Raw genomic sequence first — 16,405 nt, forward strand, 5'->3', positions numbered from 1 at the left:
AACAAGGTAACTTGGGGAAATAAAAGGCCATCCTAATTTATAAGGTCCTCATTACCATTACAGGACATATAAGGAGAACCTAGGAAGAGATTGTGTTTTGAAAACATTTTACTGAATTTTTTTATTTTGAATTTAGGATACAGTTTATTTAGCAACCATGCTATAGTGATGGTGGGATTCTCAGAACAGCCCGTTAAAACCTGTTAGGAGTAGGAACTAAGAGCACTGATTTTGGAACCTAATCCATATGAGTTTCAAATACAGTAAAATCTTAGGCAAATTCTCAACTTATTGAACCTTAGTGTTCTTGTCTATACAATGAAACTAATGACAAGTTGCTGGGATGATTGAGACAATGAGTGTATAGTGTTTAGCATAGTACCAAGCACAGAGTAATTAATCCTCCTACAATGTTAGCCAGTTAGCAATTCACTACCATTGTTATGAACCTATAGAATACACATATATGATGTATATGAAATATATTTCAGATAAATTTTTACATGAAATATAATTATGATTTTTTTCAAGTACCAGATAACTTTATTTGTACACAATGAATAAATCCTTCATCTTTTAAGGTGGGTATTAAAAAATACAATCATGTTCTCTCCCAAAATATTTTTTCTGATATTCTTTCTCAAAGAGTAACAAACTATGGGGCTGTGTGAACCACTGAACTAATCTGGTAGAGCAGTTGTAATGGTTTTTCCTTGTAGAAAGGTAGCGTCTAAGACTGTGAGAATTGTGTCTAGGAATTAGATATGGAGCATCCAATGTGGAAGGCCAAGATGAAGTTGAGTTAAAAAAGGTATAATAGTCATCAGGGAAATGCAAAGCAAAAACCACAGTGAGATGCCACTTCACTAGCATGACTATATAAAAAAAGACAACAAGTGTGGTGGGGATGTAGAGAAATTAAAATTTTCATACAATACTAGTGGGAATGCAAAATGGTACAGCTGCTGTGAAAACCAGTTTGGTGGTTAAAGATAAGCAGAGTTACCCTATGACCCAGCAATTACACTACTATGCTTATACTGAAAATAATTAAAAACAACTATTCAAATAAGTACATGTACACACACACTCATAACAGTACTATTAACGATGGCCAAAATGTAGACCAAGAGAGATGTTCAACTAATAAATAAACAAACAAATATATATTCTATATAATGGCAAAATAAAAAGGATAAACCTTGAAAACATTATGCTAAGTGAAAGAAGCCAGTCATGAATGATCACATATTATATGATTCCATTCATGTGAAATATCCAAAATAGGCAATTCCACAAAGAAAGTTTATTAGTGGTTGCTTAGAACTGGGGGTGAGTAGGTAAGGGTGAGGAAGTGATGAAAATTTTCTAAGATTGATTGTGGTGATGGTTGCACAACTCTGTGAATATACTAAAACAGTTGAATTGTATAATATGTGGAATATATCTCATTAAAGTTGTTATTAAGATTTAACCTTTAAAAAGGTATAAAGAAGAAGTAAAAGAAGAGAGGCTTTACTGGTGAAAGGATGTCCTTTGGAACAAAGGAAGGAGACAGTCAGGAGAGCTGGGAAAGAACCAGGTTTGGATGCACATGAAATACACAGTGAAAGGAGAAATTGTTACAAGCTACAACTTCAGCACTGCAAGAGCTATAAACAGTGGTTAAAATCTACTTTTTCTTTTCTTTTTTTTTACAGAGACAGAGAGAGAGTCAGAGAGAGGGACATATAGGGACAGATAGACAGGAACGGAGAGAGATGAGAAGCATCAATCATTAGTTTTTTGTTGCAACACCTTAGTTGTTCATTGATTGCTTTCTCATATGTGTCTTGACTGTGGGCCTTCAGCAGACCGAGTAACCTCTTGCTCGAGCCAGCGACCTTGGGTCCAAGCTGGTGAGCTTTACTCAAACCACGTGAGCCCGCACTCAAGCTGGTGACCTCGGGGTCTTGAACCTGGGTCCTCTGCATCCCAGTCTGACGCTTTATCCACTGTCCCACCACCTAGTCAGGCTACTTTTTCTTTTAAATGAAGTTTGTTGGTTTTTTTTTCCCATTATGAAAGAAATGTATCTTCACTATGGAGAAATATATGATCACTAAATAATTTCTAGGTAGAAAATACAAAACTGTAAGAAAGAAAAAGAATACTTTATTCCTACCATCCAGACAATCACTATTAATATTGGATATATTTCCTTCTAGACTTTTCTCTCTGTAAAATTTTATATTTAATTCTCTAAAACCTTTTCTTCTTGCTCGACCAGGCTATGACACAGTAGAAAGACCATTGACCTGGGACACTGAGGACTCAGGTTTGAAACCCCGAGGTGGTTGGCTTGAGCGTGAACTCACCATCCTGAGCACAGGGTTGCTGGCTTGAGCAAGGAGTCACTGGCTCAGCTGGAACAGCCCAGCCAAAGTACATATGAGACAGCAATCAATGAACAACAAAGGTGCTGCAAGATAAGTTAGTTGATGCTTCCCATCTCTCTCCCTTCCTGTCTGTCTATTCCTTTCTGTCCCTTTCTTTCTCTGTTTCTCTCTGTCTCTCTGGCTAAACAAACAAAGAAAAACAAACAAACAAGAACAGAAAAACCCTTTTCTTCTAAATAGGCTTGTTCACTGAGTTCTTTTTGATTTTTAGTGTATATTAGTCCCATTAGAACCTACTTAGAATTCAAAGTGGATATGATTAGGAAAAAAACCTAAGAATAATGAAACAAATACCAGTTTTCAAATAATTCCCAAGGCCTGGGGTATCAGACTGTACCCCTCTTTGGAAAACAAAGAGCAGGGTTCTAGCACATCTAGCAAACTAGCCAATGCTTTTGAGTCTCCAAGTATAGTGTTACAGTGCAGGTCACTCCTTCATGCAAAACTTTCTAAATACTGTGAGAAAATAAACCTTGGTTTCGAAAAGAAAATTTGATTTTTGAAATTAAATCCAGAAATACTATTTTTCAGGGTAGAATAAAGACTTTCTAAACTATTGGTGAGTTTAAGGAGCTTTTCAAAAGAGAGTGACAATGGGTGATAATGTCTTCTGACATCACAGCCAGAAAGCAGCAGAGTGTGACAGGACTAGGTTACCTCCTACTGAGCTTACTGGGCCTTTCTCATTTTCTCCTTTCTTGTCATTTCCTCCTAAACTTGGTCTGGTGTGGGAATTAAGGGTCTTTCATTTTTACCTTTTCTTAAGTAAAGCTTTCTATCCCCATGCTTATAATTTTTAAAGGAGGTCAGCTGAATATTTCTATTTCTCTCTTTAAAGAAAGATAGCTGAAATTAAATTAAGTGACATTTTATTTACCCATATATGACTCAGTCAAGAATTCTTTTATTTGTGCTACTAACCCATGACAGACAACAAAAGAATCTCTACTCATGAACTAAGGCAGTTCCTTCAACCGAATTGTCTCAGGGAAAAAAAAGAAAACAAAAGAAAGTTTGGACAATTAGTTGCTTAGGATGGGAAAAACAATTTGATAGAAGGGAATGTCCTTTGATTCCAATTCCACTTTATTCTTATACATATATGCTAAGCAAACCATTTGACATATAAATAATGGAGCCTATGACTCTCACTTAGGACAAACCAAACCCTTACGTACAGCAGCCTGCTCAGGAAAAGAAGAGGCTCTTTATAGCGGTTTCCAGTCAATGTGTTAAACATGGAACTAAAGGACAGGGACCCTTCCATGCACAAGCCATTTTGAAATATTCGGTTGGGTGCATGTGATCATCCCTGGTGGGCTCTTATCATCCTTAAGAGGAGAGATCCCTTCTTGGGTTGTGGGGGAGGGGATTACCTTTCTTTTCTTGTAATCATTTGCGTAGGCAGGCATCAAAACAGCTCTACTTGGAAACCACTGAAAGTAAGAACAATCTTTCATCCTGAGCTGCAAATACTAAATTATTCTCCTTTATCATTAAGGTCCTTTTTTTTCTTAATGTAAATGAATATAAGCTCATTATTTTTTTAAAACTTGAAAACACAGAAAAGCACATAAACTGAAATAATTATAATTGAGATGATGCAGGGTCATCCTTAATGCTGCTGGAGCGAAACTTTCACAGTCTGACTCCAAACTATAATTTTCTACCACTCCAGAGACTAGCCCATACTTTTCTCACACTGTTCCATTTGCCAGAAATACCTTTTCTCTTTTCTGACTGTTTAATTTCTACTAGTTCTTCAAGGTCCAGCTCAAAAGTTACCTTTTCCAAAAAGCCTTTTTTGACTCTAACAGGAAAGACTGCCACTCTTTTGTACGTACACACATAGCTGTTTTGGCAATTGCCCCTAATGTATGGAAAGTATTTATTTGTGTGTTTGTTTGCCTAACTAGGCTAGGAGGAGCTCCTTTTATTCATCAGAGCCTAATCCTTACACAATGCTTAGCATATAGATGCTGTTGACAAATGTTGAAAGAAGTAGAGTCCAATTTAGGGCAGAATGAGTTGTACCAGACCTGAAACTCATTGATTCACTCGGGACATTCTTTGTTGCTTTGTTCAGAGGGTATAAGGCACCACTGAATTTATAAAGTTGCCTAGCCACACCAGAGCAACAATCTGAAAGGGAGTGGGAGTCAACATTGATTTGGACCAGGGAGATAAGATCAGCTTTTGTTCTTTTCTTTCTAGGTCATTTACTAGCGTTACCTAATCTATTGCCCTATAGACCAAGTCAAAGGGAAAGGGGAGGAGGGGGAGTGCAGGAAGAGGAAGGTTGGAACACACAGATGTAATTTCACAAGGGTGTAAGGATTATGTGACTTTTTCACAGGTCAGCGGTTGGGCCAGAAGCTTGATATATTGATGCAGGATGGACTAGTCAACTAAAGATTTTGGGTTTCGGAAGGGGAAAGATAGTGCTATCAAACTTTACAAGGGATATGCAAATGACAAGGTAACCGGTGTTCTAAGGGAAGTGGTGAAAGAGACATTCAAGAGGGCAAAGGAGGAAGAGGCTGACATCTGAGATGTGCTGAAAATATTAGTGTTGGAAAAGGTTATGAAAATCTTAATTCTTGTCCAATCCTTCCTATATAAAATCTGATGACATATATTTTTATTATTTATGCTTTAAAAGGATGCTGAGTCCCATGCAAATGCCAACCAGTTGAATATCAAATCACCTTTAAATTGAACTAAACAATTTCCATGATTAGTTGTGTGTTCCAAACTACCCAGTTGGGGGCAGACAAAACAAACAGATGATTTCTGAATACTATCAAAGGAATCCATTTCTTTGTGTTGTTATTTTTGATAATCAGATTTAGACAGCTTGCTCACAACCTTCACAGACTGAATGCTACAATAGGATTCTTTTCCAATTATCATATTTTTAACCACAGAGGATGGAGCTTGAGAATGAGTGTGAGGGGTGCTGGAAGCACATACATTTTTCTGGACAGTGAGAAATGTGGTGCAGAACATACTGAAATTTATAAAGGTACTAACACTGCCAAAATAAGACCTCCAGTAATATCAGATTGCAGGGGGCAGTACATTTAGTCAGAGATCATCTTAATCCTCAATTCTCTGCCTCCCATAAGAGGTTTTATAATACCTATTTGAGGGAGTTAAATGAAATCAGAAACTCTCTTGCTGTTTTGTTTGTTTGTTTTCTACAAGAGAACTTAGAAAGAATGGCTCTATGTTGGGCAAAAATAGTGTGTTAGGCTTGTTTGCTTGCACTTTGCCTGATTGGTGCATGAGCACAGGCAGCACCATGTGTGTGCAGTCTATGTAAGGCTGCAGGTGCTTGCCCTCAGGGCAGAAATCTTGGCAGATTGTAGATTGCAGATTGCCTGCCAACATTGGGAGGGGCCATTGCTTGCTATTGTTTGCCAGAGAAGGGGTCCCCTCCCCAGTTTATTTTGCTTGGGAGTCCTGAGAGAGGGAGAGAGAGACATAGAGAGAGAGAGAGAGAGAGAGAGAGAGAGAGAAGCAGTGTTCCCTGCCTGCTTGGTTGTCCACCATTGCAAGATACTAATAAACGGAACGGCCCACCATCTTCTGGCTCCACAGTTCCTTTACTGTCTGCCCAAATCCAATGGGAACTTGCATGGTCTTGGCCACCAACTTTACACTCCACATCAGACTCTAATGCTTCATTTTTTTTTTAAAGATGAGAAGAATCATGGGTTAGACTCATGTTTCTACCCTCCAAAGGAGCCCTGCCTTACTACCTCTTACTGAAGTCTATAGGCTTTGGAATTTTTTTTTTTTACTATTTTTTCTTTTCTTTCGGAGTTAATAACAAGTTCAAAAATGAATATAAGCAAAGTGTCAAGTCTCGGTACCAAGCCAAGAAGCCATTTATCAATTTATTTTTTCCCTAGAGGTACCAATACCCAGAGTCCTCTTTGTCCTGCCACAGAGCCTAACCTAAAAGCTATTGCAACAGGGACTGTGTCTAGGTTGGTAGGGTAATCTCAAAATGGGACTGTGATAGAGTGTTTACTTTGAAAAAGCTCTGCATTTTATTCTGTTACAAATGCAAATACCACCTCTCCCATGAAGGTTTCACTGTTACTCTCTGGGTAGAGAGGTTCTCTCTTTCTCCATAGGCTGCTTCTGTATACTCTGGACATTCTTTTGCACTTACAGAACTGTTTTGGGATTATTTGTATTTATGTCCATTTCCACATTACACTGATTTCGAAAGCAGAGACTGTGTCTTGATTTTTAGTGCCCAGTATATATTCTGACACATAATAGGTGTTTCTTAAAATTCTACTGAGTTGAATAAAGCAACATATATATAAGACATATATATATATATATACTTGTTATACATAAATATAATATAAATATACAATATTATATTTATAAGTTCATTACACTTACAATTTATATTTTATTTATACAGAATATATAATATTATATAAGTTATTTGTTTCATTCTAATATGAAAGGGGTCTCTACTAGTTAAATATCAATGGCAGCTTAATTCCTTAGGTGGTTTGGACAAAGAGTGAAAGCAATAGTGAGCAACAGGCAAAGGACAGTCAGGGATTAAGAAAGACCAGAGAAGTGGCCTAATTTTGTCTTCCTAGAAAAACAAAAACCTCCCAAAGAACCCTCATACTATAGGGAAATTGTTTTCAAATATTTTATTGCCAGAAACCTGTGGGGTTTTTTGTTTTGTTTTTTTGAGACAGAGAGAGAGAGGCAAGGAGAGAGAGATATAGGAACTGCTCCTGTATGTATCCTTACTGGGGAATCAAACTGGCATCCTCTGAGCTCTCACATGATGCTCCAACCATGGTAGTTTTAAAGTATGCCCACAAATTCTATGATACTATTCTTTTCAAGAGCTGGAGCTTAATCCCCACCCCTTTAAATGTAGACTAGAATTTGTGAATCACTTTTAACAAATTGAGCATGCCAATTGAAAGTATGTCACTTCTGAGTCTATGTCATAAAAGACATAGCAGCTTTCTACTTGCTCTCTTCCATGGATTACTTATTTTGGGGAAGCCAGAGGCCATGTCATGAGGATACTTATGAGGTCCATATGGTGAGTAACTACAATGTCCTTCCAACAACAATGATTAACTTGCAAAAAGTGTAAGTGAGCCACTGTGAAGTAGGTCCTTCAGCCTCAGTCAATACTTCAGATCCCAAGTAACATTTTTTTTTTCACTTTTTTCTGAAGCTGGAAACGGGGAGAGACAGTCAGACAGACTCCCGCATGCGCCCGACCGGGATCCACCCGGCACGCCCACCATGGGGCGACGCTCTGCCCATCAGGGGGCGATGCTCTGCCCATCCTGGGCGTCGCCATATTGCGACCAGAGCCACTCTAGCGCCTGGGGCAGAGGCCACAGAGCCATCCCCAGCGCCCGGGCCATCTTTGCTCCAATGGAGCCTTGGCTGCGGGAGGGGAAGAGAGAGACAGAGAGGAAAGTGCAGCGGAGGGGTGGAGAAGCAAATGGGCGCCTCTCCTGTGTGCCCTGGCCGGGAATCGAACCCGGGTCCTCCGCACGCTAGGCCCAAGTAACATTTTTAACTGAAATTTCTTTAGAGACTGAAAACCACCCAGCTAAGTAGTTCCCAAATTATTGACAGAGACTGTGAGATAATGAATGTTTGTTGTTTTAAATCACTGTCTTAGGATAATTTGTTACACAGCACTAGATAACTAATACAATCCCTTAATACTCTTAAAATTGTTGAGGACTCCAAAGACTTTTGGTTTATGAGGTATATATCTATTGATATTTACTGCTTTAGAAATTACAAGTCAGAAAACATTTAAAATTTTATTATTAATTTTAAAACTAACAATAATGAGTAATTATATATGAACATAAACATTTTAATGAAAAAAAGTGATATTGTTTTTGCATTTTTACAAAATATCTTTACTGCCTGTCTTAAATGGAGACAGATCTCACATTGGCTTCTGCATTAAATCTGTTGTGATATGTTGTTATGGGTGAAGTATATGAATAAAAATCAGCTTCACACAAATGTAGAGCTAGCAAAAGGCAGATCACACAGAACTCCTGAAAGGCTCTCTGGGACTCCTTGGGTCCTCAAATCACACTTTAAAACCTCTGCTGCAGAGAAACTAGGAATCCATTCATTTGAAAGTCAACAAAAGAGAAGAAAATGGGACTTCTTGATATGTTTCTTTGTAAGATTATCTCTCAAGCAACCTTGTTGCCTTCCCTTACCCTAAATTGTATCATATATGATTAGAAATTACCATTTCAAAACCTCCTGCAGTAAATGAATATGAATGGAATAATTTACCCCAAATCTTAGATGTTACTTATTTCATCTCTTTATTTTCCATCCATAGGCTAATCTTTCCCATTGTCCTCAAAGCTATCAAGAAGCAGAACTTGCCTGACGAGGCAGTGGCACAGTGTATAGAGCGTTGGACTGGGATGCAGAGGATCCAGGTTAGAAACCCCGAGGTTGCCAGCTTGAGCACAGGCTCATCCAGCTTGAGCACAGGCTCATCCAGCTTGAGCGCAGGCTCACCAGCTTGAGCGTGAGGTTGCTGGCTTGAGCGTGGGATCACAGCGACCCCATGGTCGCTGGCTTAAGCCCAAATGTCACTGGCTTTACCCCAAGTTTGTTAAGCTTAAGCAAGGGGTCACTCACTCTGCTGTAGCCTCCAGGTCAAGGCACATATGAAAAAGCAATCAATGAACAACTAAGGAGCCACAACTAAGAACTCATACTTCTCATCTCTCTCCCTTCCTGTCTGTCTGTCCCTCTCTGTCTCTCTCTCTGTTTCTCTTTCTGTCCCTGTTACAAGAAAAAAAAACCAAGAACTCATGTTTAGCTATTCTTGAGCCAGTGGCAGGGTTGGCTACATGTGCATTGCTTTGGGGGAAGGCAGTTCTCCTAGATTTGTGTGGGGTTTCCTATCAAATTTCAACCCCTTATTTGTAAACATGAAACAAAAATAAGGAAAGAGGGGACCTGGATGTGGGGAGGAGAAATGAAGAAAATAATAAAACAAATTTTAATTTAGTCCTTTGACTGCTATCTTTAGAAATAGGAACCAAATCTTTCATTTTATCATTCTTAATAGAGCATGTAGGGTATGCAGTGTATGATTGCTGTCTTGCCGTTTTCTCTCTAGTGAACTCATCCTGGACTCACTGTTAATTTATAATGAGAAAAGCCACAAACCAAGCCATGTAATTGCGAGTCCAAATCATAAGTGAAAAATGTTTTATCAATAAAGATCTTAAATAGACAAGTCCATTCCACCTCGTGTTGTTATACTGAATATTTATACATGGTAAATTCACATTTCAATATGGCTTGGATGTAATACAATATCTTCTTTTGTTAACATTGATAGATGATAGAATTTAATTAACCAAACACTCTACTCAGAAGGACTAAATAATATGTATTTAAGAAGCTTCACTCCAGTGGTTTTTTACCTTAAGACACAATTGTTAATGGTATGCTAAAATATAGAGAAAAAAACACCTCTCACCTTCTTCGACTGGATAAGGTTTCTTCATGTTCTACATGAGCAACTTTTAATACCTTCTTGTCAATAAACAGATCTTCGGGATAATAAGCAGATCTGTATTGGCGTTGTTGAGAATGAGCACATAACTTGCCAATCTGAAAAAAAATGCAATACAATCATATGATAATTTCACAGATATGATAGTAGAAACAAATTCTGAAATGCATTTCAATTTCTTCCCCAATTTCTTTTTAAAAAGCAGAATAAAGCCACTACACGAGTCAAACAAGGTGATATTCTTCGAAGGGAAAGAACTAGGTATGGAAAGAAGGCTGAAGGGGAACACTCTGAGTGCAGCCTATTTAGAAATTTCCCAAGATCAAAAAGGATTTTTTTTATACTGAATTGCACATTTGAGAGGACCCTCTACATAGGACTTATGCCATTGATTTTTTTTTTTTCAATGCCACTTGGTATTTATATGTATGAACAAGTTCAAAAGTGGGTATTGCAAAATTTAGGAAAAACTAGTGCAGGAGATTAGGGGGGTATATGAGACGTGTAGAGCAGTCTGTTAATAGAAGAGCAGCCTCACATGCACAGAGTGCTCCGCATGCTCATTAGCATTTTGTTATAAGTCCTAAACTAGTGTATTCTGAAAAATGTCAATGTGGTTGCTCATCTGGCTTTCCTAAAAATGCCCCCAAAAAGGAAGAAGGCAAGTCAACCAGTCAATAGGTAGTATCATCAGCTATGAATCACATATAATTGAATAAGCCCAAAATTGAGAGTATTAAAATATAGATACTTATGAGAGTTTACCTTCTTTCCTCCCTTGCTCTTTCCCCCCTCCCTTTTTACCTAACTCACTTCCTTTCTTCTTCTCTCTTCTTCTCTTTCATTTGTTCATTTGAAAATACTTATTAAATGCCTCCCTCTAAAGCTTAGCTCTTTAATACTCATATAACAATGACAAAAAAGTGGATTTTTTTGTCAGCTTTCTTATCTCAATTCTAAATGATTTGGTTAAATTATTTGTAGATTTTGTATATTTTCACTTTCAGAAAGAAATTTAAATTAACTTCCATATTAAGAATATAATTATTATCATATGTCTACCTTGTGCCAGATACTATTCTAAATGTTGTCACCCCCAGTTTTTAGGTGAGGAGATTGAAGCGCAGGGAAGTTAAGTGACTTGCCTAGGGCATATGAGCACAGAATTCAATTTGACTTTGAACCCATTTGTCAGATTTCAAAGCTTATGTAATTACCACCTCACTAGAAGACAATGCTTGATTTGCAGTTCTTTACATTCTACATTGGGGGGGGTCCTCAAAAACATAGTCAACATAGCTCAGGTGAATGTGTAGTTTGTACACTTTAGGGGAAATATTAGAAATACTTTGTGAAGACACGAGTTATACCTTTGTCACTTATGTACCTCCATAGAATTCAGACTGGATTTTGTATACTCTTAGGCACTCAATAATGATGAATCAATTGAAGTGATGGAAGGATACTCCTCATATCAAGACTAACATGTATTGCATATCAAGGATACTGATAGGCAATTCTAGTTTCCAAATTTTTCAAGATAGTCATGATAATACTTACTAGATTTTTTATCTCTTTATAAAGGCATAAATGACATTTAGTTTGTATAGCTTGGGAAAGCCTTTCATATTTAAAGAAATTATTGAATTAGTAAAAAATCTAGAAACAGTAGTAGCATAATTTCTATTTATGGAAGACAGAACCTAAAGTCTAATATTTACACTAGCTCTTCTCAATAGTATATCTTAAAAGTAATGAAACAAAAGTAAAGACACATTGAAATACAGTTGATCCTTGAACAACACAAGGTTGAACTGCATAGGTCCATTTATATATGGATTTTTTTCAACAAATAGATATGGGCCCTGGCCAAGTAGCTTGGTTGGTTAGAGCATTGTTTTAATGAGCCAAAGTTGTGGGTTTGGTACTTTGGTCAGGGCACATGCAGCAGTCAACCAATGAATGTATAAATAAGTAGAACCATAAATCAATGTTTCAATTTCTCTCTAAATTAATAAATATACAGTTAAGAATAAATAGATATAGTATTGTAATTGTATTTTATATTCCTTATAATTTTCTTAATAACATTTTTCTCTAGCTTACTTTATTGTAAGAATACAATAAAATATATAATCAACTGTTTATGCTATTGGTAAGAATCTTAGTCCACAGTAGGTTATTACTAGTTTAGTTTTAGGGGAGTTAAAAGTTATACACAGATAATTTTTCTGATGTGCTTACATAGTGCTGTTTGACTTGAGCTAATATTGATTTCAAATGAAGAATTTTCATTCTTTGAATTTTTCTTAACTGGTAACAGCCCAGTAGAGTGCCTTAGTCTAAGGGGCTGCCTGGTTGGACTGGGGAGTTAAGTTCCAATCACTCAAAGCACGTGAGGTAGATACAAATAACTTAGGGCAGATTGTGTTTCAGAAAATTATGTCCTTAGACATACATGTCTTTACTTTGTTAAACTTCAGGGGAAACATTCATGGAGCAAAACCTTGATTTTCGTTCCATAAATATCTATTTATTAATCCATAAACATACATCAGTGTGAGAGTCTTTTCTACCAGGATAAAAGTGTTCTTAGTCAATATACTCAGGAGCACAGGACACATTCTCTTGACTAACATCTGGTCCAAATCCAGCACCAAAATTAAAATCTTTCACACTTTTCATAGTAACTTGTCTACTTGCAACCCAAGATGTGAAATCTTCCTTTCCACTGAATATATGCCCTTTCTATCAATGAATACTAATTGGGCCACAGCAAGACTTTAAAGGTTTTGAGCCCCTCCCAACCTACTAGAAAGGGGTGGAGCTGAGGCAAAAGTAGGGAGGTTAAGAAGAAATGAGAATCCAGGCATTCTGCAGTCTGACCTTTCTTCCCAAGTCACCCAATGTGCATTAGGGAGCTGATGACTTTCCAAGCCTCTATGTGGGGTAAGGGGCAAAGAGTGGTGTTCTTTCAACACCTCACTTTTCCCATGTAAAATCTGAAATGAGCCACATCTTATGAGAAGGTTGTATTTTTCCCCACAAATTTACCATGAAACAAATACTTCTCATTGATACAAATAATTTGTAAAATGTTAGGCCCCACCCCCTTGAGCCCTTCTTCCCACATCTTTCATCTACACATGGTGTGAACTTTAGGTAAATATTCTGATCTTTTAAAAATATATTTATTTATTTATTTTAGAGAGAGAAGAAGGAGAGAGAGAGAAACATCAATCAGTTTCTTTATGTGCCCTGACCAGGAACTGAAGTGGCAATCTCTGTGCATTAGGATGATGTTCCAACCAAATGAGCTAGCCAGCCAGGGCTATTACAATCTTATTTTGAGAAGTGGCCATGAACAAAAAACCTAATTTACAAAGAGACACAGTGTTCACATTAAAGAGATCCTTTCATCTTCACACTTGGGAAATTTCAGGCTATGCTGGGGAGACCTGGGTGTCAGTCTTGCAGTTGCACTTCCTGAAGAAGCCAGCTTCCCGAGTGTCCCTTAAAAAATCAGTATCCTGCCCAGGACGTTCAAGCTCTTAAATAAGAAATACAATCCAATTTTGCTTCACTGACTAATGTGCCTAGTAGTCGAGGATGCTGTTACCTTTAAATTTAGTTACTTGAAGTGAATTTATTGGACAGGTATTGTCTCTATCAATAGACCAGGAATATAAAAGCTTTTTGTTTTCTATGAACTGATTTGTAATGGTGCCTTTATTCAGGTGCCAGAGCCTATGGCAAGGAAAGCAATAGTGTTATAAAATGTTCTAAGACTTGGAACATAAGAAGTCAGTGTCACTGACCATATTCAGGCCAGCTTGTCATTCCAGTAACCTTAGCACTATTCTTTTCTAACCAGGCTCCAGAAGCACTGGCTTTGTACATACATGAGACAAATACACTGCTGGGGTCCAGCACAGTATAGTGAAGAGCCCAGCAGACTGAACATCAGGTGACTTGACCTACAACCCCACTTCTACTTCTCACCCATAACAATATTTATTTTTTTCCAGGATACATGATCTGTACATTGAATTGTATGCCTACTACCCAAAATCAAATCATCTTCCATCACCAAATATTTGGCCCCCTTTACTCTTTAATACACCCCACCCTACTTCCCCACCCCTTTTTTACTTCACTATAACTCTAGTCTCATAAAAAGGAGGAAAATATAATACTTGAAGCATCATATTTTATTCCAGCTCTAAGAAAAAGGGGGAAAATTGCTTCCCAAGTAGAATATGTTGCCAAAGATTTTGAAACTACGCAAAACTTTGGTTTGATACAATTCACACATGCACCCTATAATTGACACATCAAAAAATGCAGACAGCCTGACCCATGGTGGGACAGTGGATAGATAGAGTGTCAACCTGGAATTCTGAGGTCACTGGTTGAAAACCCTAAGCTTGCCCAATCAAGGCACATACAAGAAGCAACTACTATGAGTTGATGTTTCCCACTCTCTCCCCTTTCTCTCTCTCTCTCTCTCTCTCTCTCTCTCTCTCTCTCTCTCTCCCGCCCTTTCTGCTCACTCTAAAATCAATAAAAATAAAATCTTAAAAAAATGCAGACAATCCATTGGCCAAAATCTAATGGTATTCTTTCTCAGGCGCCCATTCGTGGATGGTTCTGGGAGCTCTCAGGTGACAGAAAAATTTTAGACTTAATCTTGCCCTCTGGATGGCTGAGCAGAGAGTCTACAGTATATTCTGAGCTTCTTTACAACACCAATACCGCACATTTTTAACATAGTACCTTATTCTAGCCTCATGCTTCACAAGCAATGTCTACAGGGAATGTCTATATATCCATTCTCCATTCTCTCCAGTGAGTCTAATAACAATCCTCTTAGTCATGCAGAGCAGTAATCATTAACCACAGTTTGGAAATAAAGAGACTGAGGCTCACAAAATTTAAGAAACTTAAGCAAAGCCATACTGCTAGTAAATGGCAGTGCTGGGATTTGAATTCAGATCTGATTCAATACCTATCTTTTTTTTCTTATATATATTTTTATTCCCTCCCTTTCATGCTAGATTTCTGTCAAGAGGGTAGACACTGGGGCTTCCCAGAATAGGTTGTGACCAAGATTTGCAGTCCTGTGGACATCTCATCCATAACTGGAGAAGAGTAATAATTATGCCAAATTTTAAAACATACTTCAAAGAAGGAAGAACTATTAAAGATAGACAGAAGACTGCCTGACCAGGCAGTGACACAGTGTATAGAGCTGCGGACTTGGACACAGAGAACCCAGGTTCGAAATCCCAAGATTGAATGCTTGAGCGCGGGCTCGTACAGAAGACCCCATGGTTGCTGGCTTGAGCCCAAGGTTGAGCAAGGAGTCACTCGCTGTGCTGGAACCCCTCCTCCCGTCAAGGCCTGTTGGGTAAACAAGTTTATAACAGGTTTACTCACTTATATTTTGCCTAAATTGGTGCATTAGCATGGGGCAGTGCCCCAAGTTTCTGGAAGCTGTGGTACTTTCCCTCAGGGTGGCAGATTGCAAATTTCGGAGTGCCTGCAGTGTGGGGACAGGCCATTGTTTGCTATTGTTTGCTAGAGAAGCCCTCCCCCCACCTGTTTTGCTGGAGAGTGGAGAGAGAGGGGGGGGGGGCTTGGGAACCCTGCTGAGGCTGGTTGGGTCCTGAGTCTGGGTGAGTCCGGAGTGAGAAAGGGAAGCGGTCTTTCCTGCCTGTTAACTCATTTGCCGTTACTAGACTTTAATAAATGGAATGGCCCACCATTTCCCAGCTCCACAGTTCCTTTACCATCTACCCAAATTCAATGAGAACCTGCATGGTCATGGCAGCTGCCACTGGCCTTACAACAACTAAGGAGACTAAGGAACTGCAATGAAGAATTGATGCTTCTCATCTCTCTCCCTTCCTGTCTGTCTGTCTCTATCTGTCCCTCTCTCTGTCTCTCTCTCTGACTCTGTAAATGAGTCACACAAAAAAGATAGATGGAAAACTGACATTTGATTTTAACATAAGTTACAGGTAGTATTTCTAGTGGAGTGATTTAAATATAGCCTGCCAGGTAAGAGTCAATTAACCATACTAAAGCACTAGATGTCAAGTTCTGTGGAGGAGGTGGTTCGCCAAGTAGGTAGGTCCTCCTTGCTGCCTGTAGGATGACCCCAGACCATAGTTCCTGAAGTCAGATTCATAGGATACAAAATCTGTAATTCCAGCAGTCAAATTCAGGTCTAGCCTTCTGATATCTAGACTGCATATATTCTTTATAGTTTCTTCCCAAATAGAGATTCCAGGTTAATCTTATGACTACAAATATGCAACAGGTTTAAGCCTTTAGCCATTATAACCTAAAAGATTTGAAAATGGGGGTGGGAGGGCAA

At 38.3% G+C, this 16,405-nt stretch overlaps 1 protein-coding gene across 1 annotated transcript in view; it reads right to left on the reverse strand.

The window, feature by feature from the left end:
• GPC3 (glypican 3) overlaps window positions 1–16,405 on the reverse strand; it is a 632,751-nt gene that overhangs the window by 197,604 nt on the left and 418,742 nt on the right. The window contains exon 4 of the mRNA XM_066357199.1: window positions 9,988–10,121. Within this exon, the coding sequence (XP_066213296.1) occupies window positions 9,988–10,121 (134 nt within the window). The remainder of the gene's footprint in view (window positions 1–9,987; window positions 10,122–16,405) is intronic.

This window comes from Saccopteryx leptura, chromosome X (assembly GCF_036850995.1).
Source record: "Saccopteryx leptura isolate mSacLep1 chromosome X, mSacLep1_pri_phased_curated, whole genome shotgun sequence".
Taxonomy (NCBI): Eukaryota; Metazoa; Chordata; class Mammalia; order Chiroptera; family Emballonuridae; genus Saccopteryx; species Saccopteryx leptura.